This window comes from Scardinius erythrophthalmus (assembly GCF_964197995.2).
Source record: "Scardinius erythrophthalmus genome assembly, chromosome: 9".
NCBI classification, from domain to species: domain Eukaryota; kingdom Metazoa; phylum Chordata; class Actinopteri; order Cypriniformes; family Leuciscidae; genus Scardinius; species Scardinius erythrophthalmus.
The window spans coordinates 24,156,468-24,173,401 of record NC_138229.1 but is presented as its reverse complement, the minus strand read 5'-3'; the positions used below and the strand labels follow the sequence as shown (position 1 = coordinate 24,173,401).

At 38.8% G+C, this 16,934-nt stretch overlaps 1 protein-coding gene across 3 annotated transcripts in view; it reads left to right on the top strand.

Annotated features, from left to right (window-relative positions):
* agla (amylo-alpha-1, 6-glucosidase, 4-alpha-glucanotransferase a) overlaps window positions 1-16,934 on the top strand; it is a 27,563-nt gene extending 10,629 nt beyond the window's left edge. For all 3 annotated transcript variants that reach the window (XM_081373988.1, XM_081373990.1, XM_081373989.1), the window contains exons 13-34: window positions 1,117-1,240; window positions 3,390-3,553; window positions 3,639-3,740; window positions 3,837-3,992; window positions 6,502-6,652; window positions 7,391-7,515; window positions 7,809-7,921; window positions 9,621-9,755; window positions 10,080-10,210; window positions 10,985-11,121; window positions 11,555-11,688; window positions 12,509-12,684; window positions 12,895-12,997; window positions 13,263-13,488; window positions 13,859-13,970; window positions 14,051-14,186; window positions 14,320-14,432; window positions 14,751-14,962; window positions 15,460-15,557; window positions 15,655-15,742; window positions 15,834-15,967; window positions 16,331-16,934. In XM_081373988.1, the coding sequence (XP_081230114.1) occupies window positions 1,117-1,240; window positions 3,390-3,553; window positions 3,639-3,740; window positions 3,837-3,992; window positions 6,502-6,652; window positions 7,391-7,515; window positions 7,809-7,921; window positions 9,621-9,755; window positions 10,080-10,210; window positions 10,985-11,121; window positions 11,555-11,688; window positions 12,509-12,684; window positions 12,895-12,997; window positions 13,263-13,488; window positions 13,859-13,970; window positions 14,051-14,186; window positions 14,320-14,432; window positions 14,751-14,962; window positions 15,460-15,557; window positions 15,655-15,742; window positions 15,834-15,967; window positions 16,331-16,448 (2,988 nt within the window). In that variant the 3' untranslated portion in view covers window positions 16,449-16,934. The remainder of the gene's footprint in view (window positions 1-1,116; window positions 1,241-3,389; window positions 3,554-3,638; window positions 3,741-3,836; window positions 3,993-6,501; window positions 6,653-7,390; window positions 7,516-7,808; window positions 7,922-9,620; window positions 9,756-10,079; window positions 10,211-10,984; window positions 11,122-11,554; window positions 11,689-12,508; window positions 12,685-12,894; window positions 12,998-13,262; window positions 13,489-13,858; window positions 13,971-14,050; window positions 14,187-14,319; window positions 14,433-14,750; window positions 14,963-15,459; window positions 15,558-15,654; window positions 15,743-15,833; window positions 15,968-16,330) is intronic.

Sequence of the window (16,934 nt, the reverse complement as noted above, 5' to 3'; positions counted from 1 at the left end):
TTAGTGTATCATCAATTATTTTAATTATTCTATTTATAGGGCATCTATTTTTGAAGAAAACCATTAATTCCAATACAGGTCATTTTGACCCACTTCATGCATTCGTGTGGATTATTTTGTGGTTTATGCATTCTAGGGTTAAAGTTATTTTTACACATATGTGCTGTATTTAAAGGTCCCGTTGCATGCGATTCCATGTTTCAAACTTTAGTTAGTGTGTAATGTTGCTGTTAGAGCATAAATAATATCTGTAAAATTATAAAGCTCAAAGTTCAATGCCAAGCGAGATATTTTATTTAACAGAAGTTGACTACAAAAAACGGCTCGATTGGACTACACCCCTCTACTTCCTGCATTAGTGACATCACCAGAACCGTTTCTTGACTAACCTCCGCCCACAGGAATGCTCCCTCAACTCTACTGGCTACTTGCGCACTTCTTATAACTTAGCCTACTGTGTTTACTCAGCTCTTACGGTGATTTTCTGAAGTAAAACTGACGCTTCATCTTTTGTGTGATGTACAATAAACTTTATTAAACTCATCAGTACATGTTTGATCATCATTCAGACAGCAGACTTGTAGGCTATTAATAAATAATGGATACATAGCCTACAAGCAGATGACAAATACGTTATAATAACCGTAATTAAACTACTAAACCATACCTGTTTCATCTCTGTACAGCAATCTGACTCTGTAGGCATTATTGTCCGACTCGAAATGAACGCCGTTACTGAGAGTTTCTGATATTATCATCATTCCGTGAGATGAATTTTTCCTGACAGACTGAGCACGAGCTCATGAAGCTCCGCCCCCTGTGTCGTCCAGCAGCACCTCATTTGCATTTAAAGGGGACACACTGAAACGGCTCGTTTTTCTGAGCCCCAAAAAATGTCAATTTAAACATGCTGTAAAAAACGATCTGTTGGGTATTTTGAGCTCAAACTTCACATACACACTCTGGGGACATCAGAGACTTATTTTACATCTTGTGAAAAGGGGCATAGAACGGGACCTTTAAGGGACATGAATGAAACCCGGCTAAATTTAACATCAGTTGACGGTTTTCTAGGCAGCAACACTTCTGAATTTTATCACATGTTGTGCCCTGCAGGCCATGCTGGCGGCGGCCAGAGCCGTCAGACCCAATCTCTATGTGATAGCCGAGCTCTTTACAGGCAGCGAGCTGATTGACAATGTGTTTGTAAACCGGCTCGGAATAACCAGTCTCATCAGAGGTACTGATGTCTGTAAGCATGACACTAACAATGTCTTATCTGTTTGTTTTTCTCTCTTTGCTCTGCATATCCTGTCATTTCCTCACTGAACTATCATTCCTGAATATTTCCGTCCTAAAACTCTCTCCTGGACCTTGTTTCCTGTTCACTCATTTTGGCTTCATTTGAGGCATGACTCTCCTCCTTTTCTGAACCCATTTTTTGCCCCTCACCTGACATACTAACACCCATGGTTTGGTTTCCTCTTGGCTGTGTGTCATGCACTTAACCCTGCTTGCTGCAGTTCATGCTGGATGCCGCCCGCACACTGAGGCCTGACCTGTACGTTGTGGCCGAGCTCTTCACGGGCAGCGAGGAGCTGGATAATGTCTTTGTGACTAGATTAGGAATCTCCTCACTCATCAGAGGTATGGCCTTCTAATAACCCAGGTCTTTGACAAAATTGCATTGTAGCTATTTTATTATATTGTTCGTACATAAGTGTATAGTGTGAAGTGTAACACTATTATCAAACATCCTGAATTGTTACCATTCAAAAGGTTGGGGTCACTAGGGATTGAATGTTTTTTAAAAGAAGTCTCATGCTTAACATGGCTGTATTCATTTGATCAAAAATGCAGTAAAAACAGCAATGTTGTGAAATTTTATTTCTATTCAAAATAAGTGTTTTTCTATTTGAATATACAATGAATATTCTATTTGATACAATTTTTTTTCAGGATTCATTGATGAATATAAAGCAATTATTTGAAATATAAATCTGTTTAACATTATAGATGTCTTTACTGTCACTTTTGATCCGTTTAATGCATCCTTGCTGAATAAAATTAGTAATTTCTTTCAAAATAAACATGTGTTTTAAGCTTTTCATCATTTACTCGCCTCATGTTGTGCCAAACCTGTATGACTTTCTTTCTTCTGCACTAGAACTTAAAAACTTTAAAAGGACACAAAGCACCATACAACTAACTAAAACTGCCCTAAAAGTAGTCCACATGACATGTGCACTACATTCCAAGTTGTCTGATGTCATACAATATAGTTGGGTAAGAAACAGACTGGATTTGAAATCTTGACATCTAGCACTCCTTGGCACGTTCATGAGAGGTAGCAATGTCCGATTCATTATGAATCACTTTTTTCAGTTGGATCTTTTCAATTTGATCTGATTAGCAAAACTGGTACGAATGATTTTTTGTGTACAACTTTGAATATGAAAGTACAGGTTTGCAATGACATGAATGTGAGTGAATGATGATGAAGTTTCTATTTTTAAGTGAAGTAAGCAGCACCTATTAAAGTGCCCCTATTATGCTTTTTCAGATATTAACTTTCATGTAGTGTGTAATATAGCTGTTTGTGATCATAAAAGTTCTGTAAAGTTTCAAAGATCAAAGTTCAAACTCACGATAAACAGAGTTACAGTATTGTCTCCCAAAAGAAAGATGCGATTCTGAACTGCCTGAAATGAGTCGTCAGTAATTCCAGTCTCTCTTCCTGCACGAGCCTATGTAGGTTTGTAAAAAAAACTGCATTACCTCAGCCTATGCTCATCATTGGCTGCCTGCGAACAACGTCTACTTTAACCCTACTTAAATACTGTAGTTGTAGCTGAGGCCTAGAGGTGTTTGGTTTGTGTTTTGAAATGAGAAGACGCTGTTTTCTGCACTTTAAAAGCGAAACCACTTTGCATGCACTTTCCAAAGGATGAGGACTCGGGCTCAAATTGCTAAAACCGACGCCATCGTTAGTCGTTACTGTTCGTTTCACTTTATATACAAATGCTGAGGACGCCTTCGCAGCTGAAAATTCATATATGTTAATTGCCATTTTTTTGCGATTCGACCAATCAAAACAGACTGGGCCATCTGACCAATCAGAGCAGAGTAGACTCTCGGAAACGAGGAGTTTAGAGAGACAGAATCTCCAAAGTACCGTTTTCAGAATCTTTGAGAAATGAGGTGATGTGCAATGTATATTTTGAGAAAATGAAAGTGCTTTTTTTATTTTGGATGCATGTAAACCTATTGTAGGAGACCTCCAAAACAAAATCAGAAGACTTTTAAATAGCAGAATGGGGCACTTTAAACTTTAAATGAAGTATTGATACTTTGCATTGCGTTACTTGTCATTCCTTGTGCTGTTGTAGAGGCGATGAGTGCAGGAGACAGTCATGAGGAGGGCAGGCTGGTGTACCGGTACGGAGGGGAACCAGTAGGGGCTTTTCTTCAGCCCAGTCTCAGGCCTCTGGTGCCCAGCATTGCCCACGCCATGTTCCTAGATGTCACACATGATAATGAGTGCCCTATTCAGGTATAGCATTTTCAAAAACGTTGAATTACTTTAATGTTGATGGAGCTTCTTGAAAGAGTTCTTATGTTGATATTCTGTGTTGTAGGTCCGCTCTGTATATGATTCACTGCCCAGCTCTGCTGTTGTTTCTATGGCCTGCTGTGCCACTGGTAGCACCAGAGGCTACGATGAGTTAGTACCCCACCAGGCAAGATATCAACTTCACACAGACTCACAAAACATGGATTGAGTTCCTTTATTTGAGTACATCTTCAAAGCCATTCTTTTTTGTCTCTACCATCAGATCTCAGTGGTTTCAGAGGAGCGCTTTTATAGCAAATGGAATCCTCAGGCTAAGCCATCATCCCCTGGTGAGGTCAACCTGCAATCAGGAATCATCGCTGGAAAGCTGGCCCTCAATCGGCTACACCAGGAACTGGCTGCAAAAGGCTTTAACCAGGTAAATGCAGCCCTGGGGGTCCACAGTGATGGTTTAGCCACATAAGAGGCTTTTGCACTGGAGGAATGTTTTCATAGTTCCTACAGTATAACTATTGGCAGAAGTACCCACTTTTTGGCGTTTTCACACCGCAGAAACTGGGAACGAATTTAGTAATAGGAATACCTTTTGGGGGGACTAAATTAGCTCCTACTTCAGAGTAGGGTCTAACCCAGCACAATAGGAACTACCAGTGACAAAACTGTACGTTGATTGGCCAAACGCATGCTATACGTAACACACTCGCAGCGATAAGACATAAGCATACAGAAAGCTAATGTTAACGGCATTTACCTGTAGCCTTGCATTATGTTCTTTTCTCAGCCTCAGTGATATGTTGCACTGCAAGTTGCTGTAGAAGATTTTGTCTCGTAGCTCTCCTTTTTGCTCTTTCAATCACTTAACTTATATGTCTACATTCCATCTCCATTATCACAAAGACCACGACACTCAACAAAAACACAGCTCAGATCACGGCGTCCACCATTCTCCAGTTGATGACGTTGTTGAATGCCGCGGTAGATTACGGCACTTCAGAGTTACTACTGGTGGTGCGAATGCAACCAGGAAAATTGCCCTAGGGGAAAATTTAGTTCTCGGAGGACTGTCCTGGTGGCTAGTTTCTGTAACTACCCTTTGGGAATATATATTATATATTATATATATATATATATATATATATATATATATATATATATATATATTAGTGGTGGGCCGTTATCGGCGTTAACGTGCTGCGTTAACGCGAGACTCTTATCGCGCGATAAAAAAAATATCGCCGTTAATCTATTCCCCAAGTTGGGTTGGGAGATGGCTCTACTACACAAGCTATGATGACGCAATCTACCCGCGGCCGCGAGGTAACCCGGCTGCAACGCATATTCGTCGTCATCTTAAGTAAACACGGCTGTAAGTGAAAGCTGCAACGTCCATTATTTGGACTTGGTTCGGATTTAAGCCGTCCGACAAACAGCAGCAAACTATCCGAGTGTGTGGGGTAACGGTTCGGTAAATTAACACACGACTAATCCGTTCTACCACCTCAAATTCGAAACGAAACTGAAATCACTGAATACCAGCGCGCGCGTATTATTCTCAATCCAATATATCTTAGTGGTGTAACGTTAACACATAATCTCTGTCTACGCCCGATTTTAAGAATCGTTGTTGTGTTTCTTTTTAACTGAAAAGACATCAGTTAGACAATATTATAACTTTAAATTTGGGGTTTCATAAGCTCAAAGCTATAATAAACATTAGACCTACTTAAGATCTCTGCAGCTAGTGTACTTAAATTTTATTTATCTGCAAAATTATGTTGTATACTTACAGTTTTGCACAATATATGTTCTCAAAACTACATATACCCTTTAAAAAAAAATAGCAGTTGTTTAGCAGGGTCTGTGTAACCTGTTCTGAAATGGTTTTATTATAATATACTGTATATCGTTATCGCAAAAGGCTGCAATGTATATCAAAATATAGATTTTAGGCCATATCGCCCATCCCTAATTGATAGCCTATAGTAGTTGATAATAACATAGGCCTATGTTGCCTACGGACGGTAACAGTACAGAAGTAACCTTTTACAGTCTATGAGTAGAACAGCTTTCTCAAGCAGTTTGTGATGCATTTTGGAAACAGTTCCTGAGATGAGCCCCTAGTCTAATGCGCCACCTGGCTTGAGAAACCCGTTCTCAAAGACTTAGCCTACTTTTATAGTCATTATTTGGGTAGCACATATATTCTGAATGCCTTCGGCAGAATTCAAATGAGCCATTTTAATCTAGATTAATTTCAAAATTAATCTAGATTAATCTAGATTAAAAAAATTAATCTATGCCCACCTCTAATATATATATATATATATCTGCAGATGGCGATATGACACATGACACAAGTAAGGTTGTCAGTACTTGTTTTTAAAGTTCATCTAGCAATTTTTGCCAACACATTAAAATGTTATGTAAAAGTATACATTTAGATATAAATTAAAATATTACATTTTAATTAGAAACTAAAAATAACCTGCATTTTATAATTTTATCAAAATAAAAACTACTAACTATATGTATTAAATGCTATATTATAAACTAAAAATAACCAGAAAAAATGTTGGAGTAAATACAGTTACAAATAAATGGTATTAAAATAAAAATGAAATAAAAAATGCAGAACTATAATAAACTTGAAAAAGTTGAATCAATTAAAGGTGTAACTAAATAAACCATTGCTGAAACTAACCAGCTAAGTAAATAAATGTTAAATATTTATATTTTTATAGATAGTATTTCATATATTATATATTGGATGTATAGTATGCTATATATAAAAAATGCTAAATGCTATATACAATTATGAACTAGAAATGACCTGAAAAGAATAGAATACATTTGTAAACACGATAAAAATAAAAACCAAACTGAAATTCAAAACTATAAAAACCTTTTGTCTTTGGGTCTTTTCTTAGGTGTTTGTGGACCAAGTGGATGAGGACATAGTGGCGGTCACCCGTCATTGTCCCAGCACACACCAGTCAGTGGTGGCTGTGTGCCGCACTGCATTCAAGAACCCCAAACACCATCGCTATGCAGATGAGGTTCCACCGATGTGCATCCCAGGTGTGTCACAGGCTCACTGCTGCTTATCAGAGATGCTGAACCTTCTTTGTGTTTAACTGGATGAGACATCCTCTCTCACTCGCTCTCACTAGCTACTTTTACATGGACACCTTTTGTTTGAATTCATTCCAATTGACACTGCACGAATATACAGAGTTTCCCGCTGTTAGTGCATACTAACCATTCTCCTATATGTCTTCTTTTCTTTGTTTTAAAGAGCAGACTTAATATTTATATTTTTCGTGTCCTAAATAGGAGACGACGAGCACATGAACCGTTGTGCCGTGCTGCTTATATTTATCAAGCAGTAAAAACGCCCTTTCCCGCACCCAAAACAAGGCATCCGTGGATGAGAGTAACAACAGCTCGTTCCACACGTAATACTTTGTTACACTATTTCTACGTCATTGCACATGCACAGCACAGCACTTTCCAGTTTCGGGTTTCAATCCCATCCAGTTTTTACATTTCCTCTCGATCGAATTAGAAAAGCTTTAAACCACCCCTTACTATGCGAATTAAATTTTAATCGTATTTGGCCAATTAATTCCGATCGACGCGGTTACATGTGACTTTTTTTTTCGACTGTGACTACTAGTTTGATTACATTCGGATTATTAGGGTCCATGTAAACGCAGCTACTGAGATTCAGTTCTGGTGTCTGGTTTTATTCTGTCTCTATTATGTGTCCTTTGTACTTAATCCCTGAAATCTCTTTGAACAAATCCTCTCTCACAGGTAAGATAGAGGAGGTGGTGCTGGAAGTGCGTACTGTGGAGAGGCAGACGGGCTCCTACAAAAAAGATGAGAGGAGCATTAATGGCATGCCTGGGTACACGGTGGAAATTAAAGAGCACATCCAGGTAACTCGAGTGCTGTGAGACCGCTCTAATTATAACCGTTCTAAGACGACACAATGGCCTCAGCAGAGAGCACTCATTCACAAAATAGCAAAAGCTCTAACCCTACAGCCCTCAAAGAGCTCTCGTTTCATCTCAACAAATTGTTTTGGTAAACCTCCCCTTTCCTGCCTGGTTGTAAAAGTCTGCCGCCTGGACTTGCATGGCCTTTTGATTTGCTGTACTGTCAACACTGCACGAGTTAATCGTATCTTTTGGTCTCAGATGTTCCTTTGTTTGCGTCTCTGTCTGCTCAGCTGAAGGACAGCAAGGTGGTGCGGCAGGCTGGGGTGACGTCTCGAGGGCGCAGTGAATATGTGCAGGAGATCGTGTTTGAGCAGCTGACGCCTGGAAGCGTTATTGCTTTCAGGTTAGACTTCAACAGCTTTACTGTCCCTTAACCGATCTATGACAGTGGTTTTCAAATGGTTTTGCATCAGGATTTTGCACTGGACATGAAGTGGTGATGCCAAAATTGTGTATCATACAAAAAGTAAAAAAAATACAAATAAACGGCGCAATTCCAATAGGGTCCTCAGACTATCGGTGCTCAGGCCCTAAAAAAACTTGAAATGTATTTTATATTAATATGAACTGCATAGGCTTGACAATATACAAAATAAACATGTAATAGGCGAATAAGGACAATGTTTTAAAAGTTCAAATTGAGTTTGATTGGACACTTAATCTTTAATGTCAACAACAAAGAACTGAAAAGTTTTGAAAAGTTTGGGGTTGGAAAGATTTTTCGATGTTTTTTAAAAGAAGTCTCATATGCTTACCTCGGCTGCAATTATTTTATTAAAAAATACAGTAAAAACAGTAATTGTCAGGTGTAGTAAACACACGAATCCAAACAGATTCAAGAATCTTTAATTGACAGGGAAAATACACAGGAGAATCAGAACAGTAACTACACAATAACACAAAGAAGAACAAACAAAGAACTGAGGAAATAACTTTTCTATTTTCATATTAATATATTTTTATATAGTATTTTATCAGAACAGTTTATGAGAACAGATGTGCTGATGGGTTTAAAGGAGAACTCCGGTCAATTTTAACATTGAGCTCATTTTTTTGTACATTTGGAGTGCTGTCAATACAGAGAACAACACCGAGTTATTCTATTTTTAAAATTTGCACCCTGTTGACTTCAATGGGGCAAGTACTAAACCTGCTTTTAGCCTCTTAACATCCTTGATGTGTCATTACAAGTGCACAGAAAATGTGAGTGATTCCTTCAGAGTGAACACGAGTGAATCTGACTGCAGTAGATGTGAAAGATATGTATAAAAATGTTGATTGCCGAGTTCACGCACATAGGTTTAGTTACCTATGATCACGCGCGTGAACTCGGCAATCGACTACTTTGGACTTCAACAGAAAACAGGATGTAAACACAGGTATTTGCGCTGGCTTAAATAACATCATTTTTATACATATCTTTCACATCTACTGCAGTCAGATTCACCCGTGAACACTCTGAAGGAATCACTCACATGACCTGTGCACTTGTAATGACACATCAAGGATGTTAAGAGGCTAAAAGCAGGTTTAGTACTTGCCCCATTGAAGTCAACAGGGTGCAAATTTTAAAAATACAATAACTCGGTGTAAGCAACACCGATTTTTGTCGTTGTTCTCTGTATTCCCAGCACTCCAAATGTACAAAAAAATGAGCTCAATGTTAAAATTGACCGGAGTTCTCCTTTAATGAATGGAAAATAAAAAAAACAGCATTTATTTGAAATAGAAATCTTTTGTAACATTATAAATGTCTACTGTAACTTTTGATCAATTTAAAGCGTTCTTGCTGTTTTTTTTTGTTTTAATCTTACTGACCCCACTCTTTTCAATGGTAGTGTATTATTTATTTAGTTTTACAATTGTAAAGTTAGTTCCATTTTATTACTTGCATTTATAATTGTTTCCTGTTATCCACACTCAGCTGATCCAGTACAGACTCCTGTGATCCCACCACTGAGAACCACTGACCTATGGAAAAAAGTTTTGACTTCTAATAAAATTTATTTTGTAGTACGTAGTGAAATGTCTTTGTTTCTCAGGGTAAGTCTGGACCCCAAATCCCAGGAGCTGGTTGGTGTGTTGAGGAACCATCTCATTCAGTTCAATCCACTGTATAAAGCAGGAAGTCTATCTGATCCAAACACACCCGACATACTGAAGAGCACCCTGACACAGTGAGTTCACACTAACACATTTCAGCTTTTGAGTTTTTGATGTGATGTAATTATTTTTTTCTTCTAATATATTCAAGACACATCCACATTTACCAATTTCCACCACCATGGTGCCTGTGCCCAATCTAGATCCGTTCCGCACATTTCCACTGACGCTAATGGACATCCCGTTCCTCTTTTTTTTGTACTTAAGAGCTACTGCAGCCTTATAGTCTTTCTGTCCCACGTAGATTTTCTTTCTGTGCACAGAGGACTGAACATGTATGTTTTGTTCATTGTTGAGGACTTCTGAAGACGTTTTTTCATGTTTCTCCTCCACACCAGGATTATGTCTAAGATGACTCTGGCGGATATGAACATTCTGCTGTTTCGCTGTGACGCAGAGGAGAAGGAAGATGGAGGGGGCTGCTACAACATCCCCGACTGGACGCCACTCAAATATGGTGGTCTGCAAGGTACAGATTGTATTTAAAAGGATTTAAACACTAGGTTTGTATTTTGTGCGAATAAATGCTTTCCAGATGTCTTAAAGGGTTGGTTCACCTAAAAATGAAAATTAACTAACAATTTTACGCTTCAAAAAGTCCATAAAGAGATCGTAAAACTAATCGATATGAATTGAGTGGTTTAGTCAAAATTTTCTGTAGAGACACGATCACTTTATAGGATGAACAGATTGAATTTAGGCTTTTATTTTACATGTAAACGTTCATCAACTCAAACTTCAGTTGTGGTAAAAGAAAGCTCAAGCATGTTTGTTTGACGCGCGAGAACCAATGAGGTTCATTCTCGTGTTACACAGCACGTTTGAGCTCTGAAGAACCAATGAGGTTTGTTCTCACGCATCAAGCAGGTTCGGTTGAGCTTCTGTTTATGTTCGCTGATCAATGTTTATATGTGAATAAAAGCCTAAATTAAATCTGTTCATCATATAAAGCAATCGAGTCTCTACAGAAAATTTGGACTAAACCGCTCCATTCATATGGATTAGTTTTGTAATCTCTTTATGAAGTTTTTGAAGCGTTGCGCAGCTGTCAACGGCGGGACAGAAAGCTCTCAGATTTCTTTAAAAAGATCTTCATTTGTGTTCCGAAGATGAATGGAAGTCTTACGGGTTTGTTATGACATGAGTGTGAGTAATTAATGACAGAATTAGAATTTTTGTGTGAACTATCCCTTTAAATAAGTCACAGTATCTGGCAATAACTGTTGTGATTTCACCCACACAGGTCTGTTGTCTGTGATGGCAGACGTTCGACCCAAAAACGATCTTGGCCACCCGTTCTGTGACAACCTTAGGCAGGGGGATTGGATGATCGACTATGTGAGCAATAGACTGATGTCACGCGGGGGCACACTGGCCGAGGTGAATGAGTCAAGCGATTAAAATAAATACTGTATATACCTGATAATCTCAGGGTGTTTGTTAAAAGCTTTGGGAAGAGCCGAAGTTAAAAACTGCTGCTCCTACTTTTAAATCCAGTAGTTAGTTAAATTCAGGTAACACTTTTCTTAGGGTCCAATTCTTACTTTTAACAAGTTGCTTATTAGCCTGCATATTACTAGGATATTGGCTGTTTATTAGTACTTAAAAAGCACATATTAATGCCTTATTCTGCATGACTATATTCTACATAATCCTAAACCCTAATCCTACCCAATACCTAAAAGTAACAACTACCTTATCAACTATTAATCAGTAATTAGGAGTTTGCTGAGGCAAAAGTCATAGTTAATAGATAGGCTAATCTAATCTAAAGTGTGACCTAAATTTGACTCCAACTCTAATGTGTGCTTAGGTGGGTCAGTGGTTCCAGGCTATGTTTGCTTACCTGAAGCACATCCCTCGCTACCTCATCCCCTGTTACTTTGATGCCATCCTGGTTGGGGCCTACACCACTGCACTTGATGCGACCTTCAAACAGATGTCAAGGTCAGTGTCTAAACAAGACTGAGAATGATCAGCCTGGTGTTTGTGTCTATCCTAGCCCATCCTCAACTTTTTGGGCTGTATGATTATTATTATTATTATTATTATTATGATTCCACTTTCAAAAACAACTATATTACAGGGTCTGTGCATCACTAATTAAACAAACAAACAGTTCAGTCATGAAACTCTTTTAAGTAGCCGATTGATTCTCCTAATCCAGCAACCAATCAATCTCTATTTCCAATCTTATTCAGCAAGATTATTTATTACCATTGCAAGCTGGTTCAGCTCAATACTGTATGACATGGGAATTTTCCTCCCCAGCACCACTTGTCTAGATCTGCTATGGGGTTCTACCTACTTTACCTTGCAGAAGCAGAGCGTATCCTAATGCCTGTAATTCTGAACAACATTGCAGATCTAGTCCGCCAAGATCTATCCACTTAAAATCTGTTTCGAGAGTTGTAATGGGGTTGTTTTCTTTGGGCTGTTATAAGATTGCTATTTAGTAGTAGTAGTAGTAGTAGTCCTTTATTGTCATTGTAACCTGTACAACGAAATTTAAAAAGTGCCAGACAGTTAAGTGCATCAATAAAACAATATCAATAAAAACATTAATAATCAACACATACTCCCCATCCTATTGGAGATACACACACATACCACCATTCATTCTGTCATAGTTATTGCACAATCTGACTATATAGTATTGTTTTAAGAATGTTTTTTATGGCATTGAGGGTGGTTATTGCTGTTGGATAACAACTGTTTTTAAATCTGTTTAAATCATTTATTGTGTGCATGTGTGTGTATGTGTTAGTTTTGTGCAGAATGGCTCATCTTTTGTGAAGATGTTGGCTCTGGGATCGGTCCAAATGTGTGGCGTGGGACGATATCCAGCTCTTCCACCTCTCTCACCAGCCCTGAGCGACGTGCCTTACCGTGTCAATGAAATCACTGAGAAGAAGGAGCAGTGCTGTGTCTCATTGGCTGCAGGTGACTCTATAGTTCCCCATAGACAATCCTATATATGTCACAAGTTGCACAGGTCACCAGAGTAAATGAATTATTGAGTGTTGCTAGACGAATAGCCAAAGTGTCTGGGCTGCTAACATAGGATTGTAGGTTTAAATTGAACTGTGTCCAGGGACAGTGTTCAAGCTCTGTGTTATCATTCTTGGCCTTGATGATTTCCTCATTCCATAGGTCTGCCACATTTCTCTGCTGGAATTTTTCGCTGCTGGGGTAGGGACACGTTCATCGCCCTGCGAGGACTGATGCTGGTCACTGGCCGTCACCTGGAGGCCAGGTACTGAATTCAGTTCATTTCTAAAGCAATCAACTGAGACCAATGTGAAATAGGCGTAAGAATTTGATTTTGATTCAGGGACTTATCAGGGAAGTATCGCTCCATCTAGAATCATTTGAGAAAGATTTGTGATGCAACCGCTAATGGATTATTTTCCCCTTCTGCTAATATGGATGACCTCAGACTGAGAAAAAGGATTTTACTCTTGAGTGACTAGTAGATTTCTCTCTTAGTTCTTTCTGTTTCTCTTCATCCTGCTTTACAGGAACATCATCCTGGCCTTTGCAGGCACACTGAGACATGGCTTGATCCCTAACCTGCTGGGAGAGGGTGTAGGGGCCCGTTTTAATTGCCGTGATGCAGTGTGGTGGTGGCTGCAGTGCATTCAGGACTACTGTACTATGGTGCCAAATGGCAATGACATCCTCCAAAGCCCCGTGTCCAGGATGTTCCCTACAGACGACTCAAAACCCCTGACACCTGGCACCGTGGTGAGCACACCACCAAAAAATCATTTTCTTGGCCTGTATTTTTGTATTGATTTCCACTAAAATATATTTTAATAGTATCTCCTTAAAACAGGAGAAATCATTGTAATATGCTGACTTATTTCTTATTCGTATCAATGTTTCATGATATTTGATGAATAGAAAGAACATTGATTTGAAATAGAAACCTTTTGTAACATTATAAATGTCTTTGCTGTAACATAATTAAATTTATCCTTGCTGAATAAAAGTATCAATTTCAGTAGTCATTCAAAATAGACTATTTAATGCATTGTGAATGCATTCTATTAAAATTTTAGCTTCGCTGTTAGCCAGATGTCACCAGTATTGCTTTGTTTTGATGATGCCACAGGATCAGCTGCTGTATGAGGTCATTCATGAGGCCATGACGCGCCACATGCAGGGTATAGAGTTCAGAGAGAGGAACGCCGGACCACAGATTGACCGCAACATGAGAGATGAAGGTAAAGCCTTTTGAAATAATTTTTAGACTTTTCTTTTCTTTGAAAAACTTATGAATCTGTTTTATTGTGAACTTTCTCAGGCTTCAATATAGTGGCCAAGGTGAACCCCGACACTGGTTTTGTGTATGGTGGAAATCGGTTTAACTGCGGGACCTGGATGGACAAAATGGGAGAGAGCGAGAGGGCCCGCAATAAAGGGATACCGGCTACACCCAGGCATGCACTGAAATCTCTTAAAGCCACATATACTCTATTTATAAGACACCATTTATAAGTGGATCTCTTTTCTTTGTCTCACATTCTATGTCTGTTCCCATGATTGAATATGACTCTTTTGTTCCTAATGCAGAGATGGCTCCGCGGTGGAAATAGTGGGTCTGTGCAAATCTACATTGCGCTGGCTGGTGGAGCTACATAAGCAAGGGCTCTTTCCTTACAATACTATGACCATACACAAAGACGGTGAGCTCAGATGGCCCAGACAGTGCTCATAACATTAGCTTTGTTCCAAAACTTAGTCAGCTGCCTACCTAGACATTATTTTTAAGGCATCATCAAGCACACTCCCAATGCAAGTGATGTTACCTTCTAAGATTCCTTTTATCATTTCCTCCAATTATTTGTGTGAGTATATTGTTTGTGAGCATTTCAAATCATAGGATGCTGCCTTTGTAGACAACAAGGCAGCTCACTAAACTTTGGGACAGAGCTAATATTTGTGACTGGTTCATCCTGTCATCCAGAACCTTTGAATCACAATTGTTTCTGTTATACCTGCAGGCAAACAGCTCTCTGTGCCCTATGAAGAGTGGGACAGAAAAATCCAAGAGAACTTTGAGAAGATGTTCTATGTGTCTCATGACCCAAATGACCCCAACGAGAAGCATCCTGAGCTGGTCCATAAGCAGGGGATTTACAAAGACAGCTACGGAGCCTCCAGCCCCTGGTGTGACTACCAGCTCAGACCCAACTTTACCATTGCCATGGTGGTGGTGAGGATTCCTTCTAAATGTAACACACTAGGTCTTGATCAGATCTAAAAGATCAAAGATCCCTTCACTTCATTTCGTGTGAGCAGGGGTGCCGTAATAGGGGGATCATATACTTTATAAATATAATATTATTTATTTGCTTGTTTGCTTATTTATTTGATATTTTAATATTTGGTGTATTTCATGTTTTATCCTAATCTTTAGCATTATTTAGGGCATTTAGAATCATTTGCAGATATTTTTGTGTTTTATGTTCATTTGATTTTATATGTAGCATCAATAACTACTTAGATCGGCAGTTAATTTAAATGAGATCATTCAAGTCAAGTATTTTATTTAAATGAGCGACACATGCTGAGTTTTTATATGGGTAGGAAAAAAATGCCATAATGCTCAAAAGTGCCAGTGAAAATCAATTATAGGGAGCAAATTATTCGTTAGTTAATAAAAGATTTATAGTTTGTAATTTGTATATTTCTAATGGTTTCCCTTCCCAGGCTCCAGAGCTGTTTACCGTGGAGCGTGCTTGGGAAGCACTGAATGTTACAGAAGAGAAACTGCTTGGACCTCTTGGGATGAAGACCTTAGACCCTGAGTGAGAGTCCATGTTTTTCTACCGGCTTACATTAATTATACTGCATTACCATTATTCCTGCTTCCTGTGAGTGACTCGAGATCATTTGTTTGAATAGTGACATGGTTTACTGTGGCGTTTATGACAATTCTCTGGACAATGACAACTACAACCTTGCCAGGGGCTTCAACTACCATCAAGGCCCTGTAAGATCCATATATGTACTACTTCATCAGCACATTTTCAGCTTTTCAGTCTAAGGGATCACTTACCTTTCTGTTCATTTACCCTCATCAGGAGTGGCTCTGGCCTATCGGTTTCTTCCTCCGTGCAAAGATCTACTTTGCTAAGAAGTTAGGCGAAGACACTTATGACAAAACCGTGTATTTGGTGAAGAATGTCCTCTCTCGCCATTATATCCACATGGAACGGTAGCCATTGCATTATCAATTATTGCTCTCCGAAGCAGTGAACAGTATTTTCTCTTAATTATTTTGTTGAACAAATTGGATTTTTAAATTACTGGTGCCATGACTAATGGCTGGTATTGTGCAAATATTACTTACGTAGCAAATGAGGTAGTAAGTTCATAAAGATAAACACCTGTTCAATAATCCAGTTTATAGTGAGTAATTTCAATACCACTGTAGTCATCAAAATGCGGTTCCAACAACTGAGAAACTATGCATGTGAATGGAACAATAAATGATTATGAAAACAGATGATTGAATCTTATGCTGTATTTGGAGATCCCATGTCATCTGGATCTGATATATCTGTGTTTTGTTCCTCAGGTCATCCTGGAAGGGATTGCCAGAGCTCACTAATGAGAATGGCCAGTACTGCCCTTTTAGCTGTGAAACTCAGGCCTGGTCTCTTGCCGCTGTGCTTGAGATTCTTCATGACCTGTGAGCAGAGATCCTGTGCAATCTTATTTGTGTGCTCTTTACTTTAACAGGTCTGAGGACACATCACCTCCCTGAGCTTCAGTGTAAAGTACAAGACAACATGCTGTACTTCCAGTAATGTTAATACGATATTTCCTTGTTTCACTGTCTTCCATCCCTCGTCCAGCTTCTGCTAGACTACTAGAGACTGTGAATCTGCCCTTAGCTGAATTGAGGAGCATAGTCAAAATGTTGTCGTTATTCTGTCAGAATATTCAGAACATGTCTAGTATAACCTATAATTAACCATTTAACCCATTGTTAGTGCTGTAAGTTAATGTGTGGTGTTAGTCCTTCTTCTTTGCACACAAACGTCTTTCACTCTGCTGTAAGGTTAGGATGCATCTCAACTCAAAAAAAAAATGTTTTTGTTTGCTTGTTTGAAATGACTGAATAATTATAAAAACTAAAAACATGGATAAATGTGAAATAAAAAGGTTTAAAGACTGAG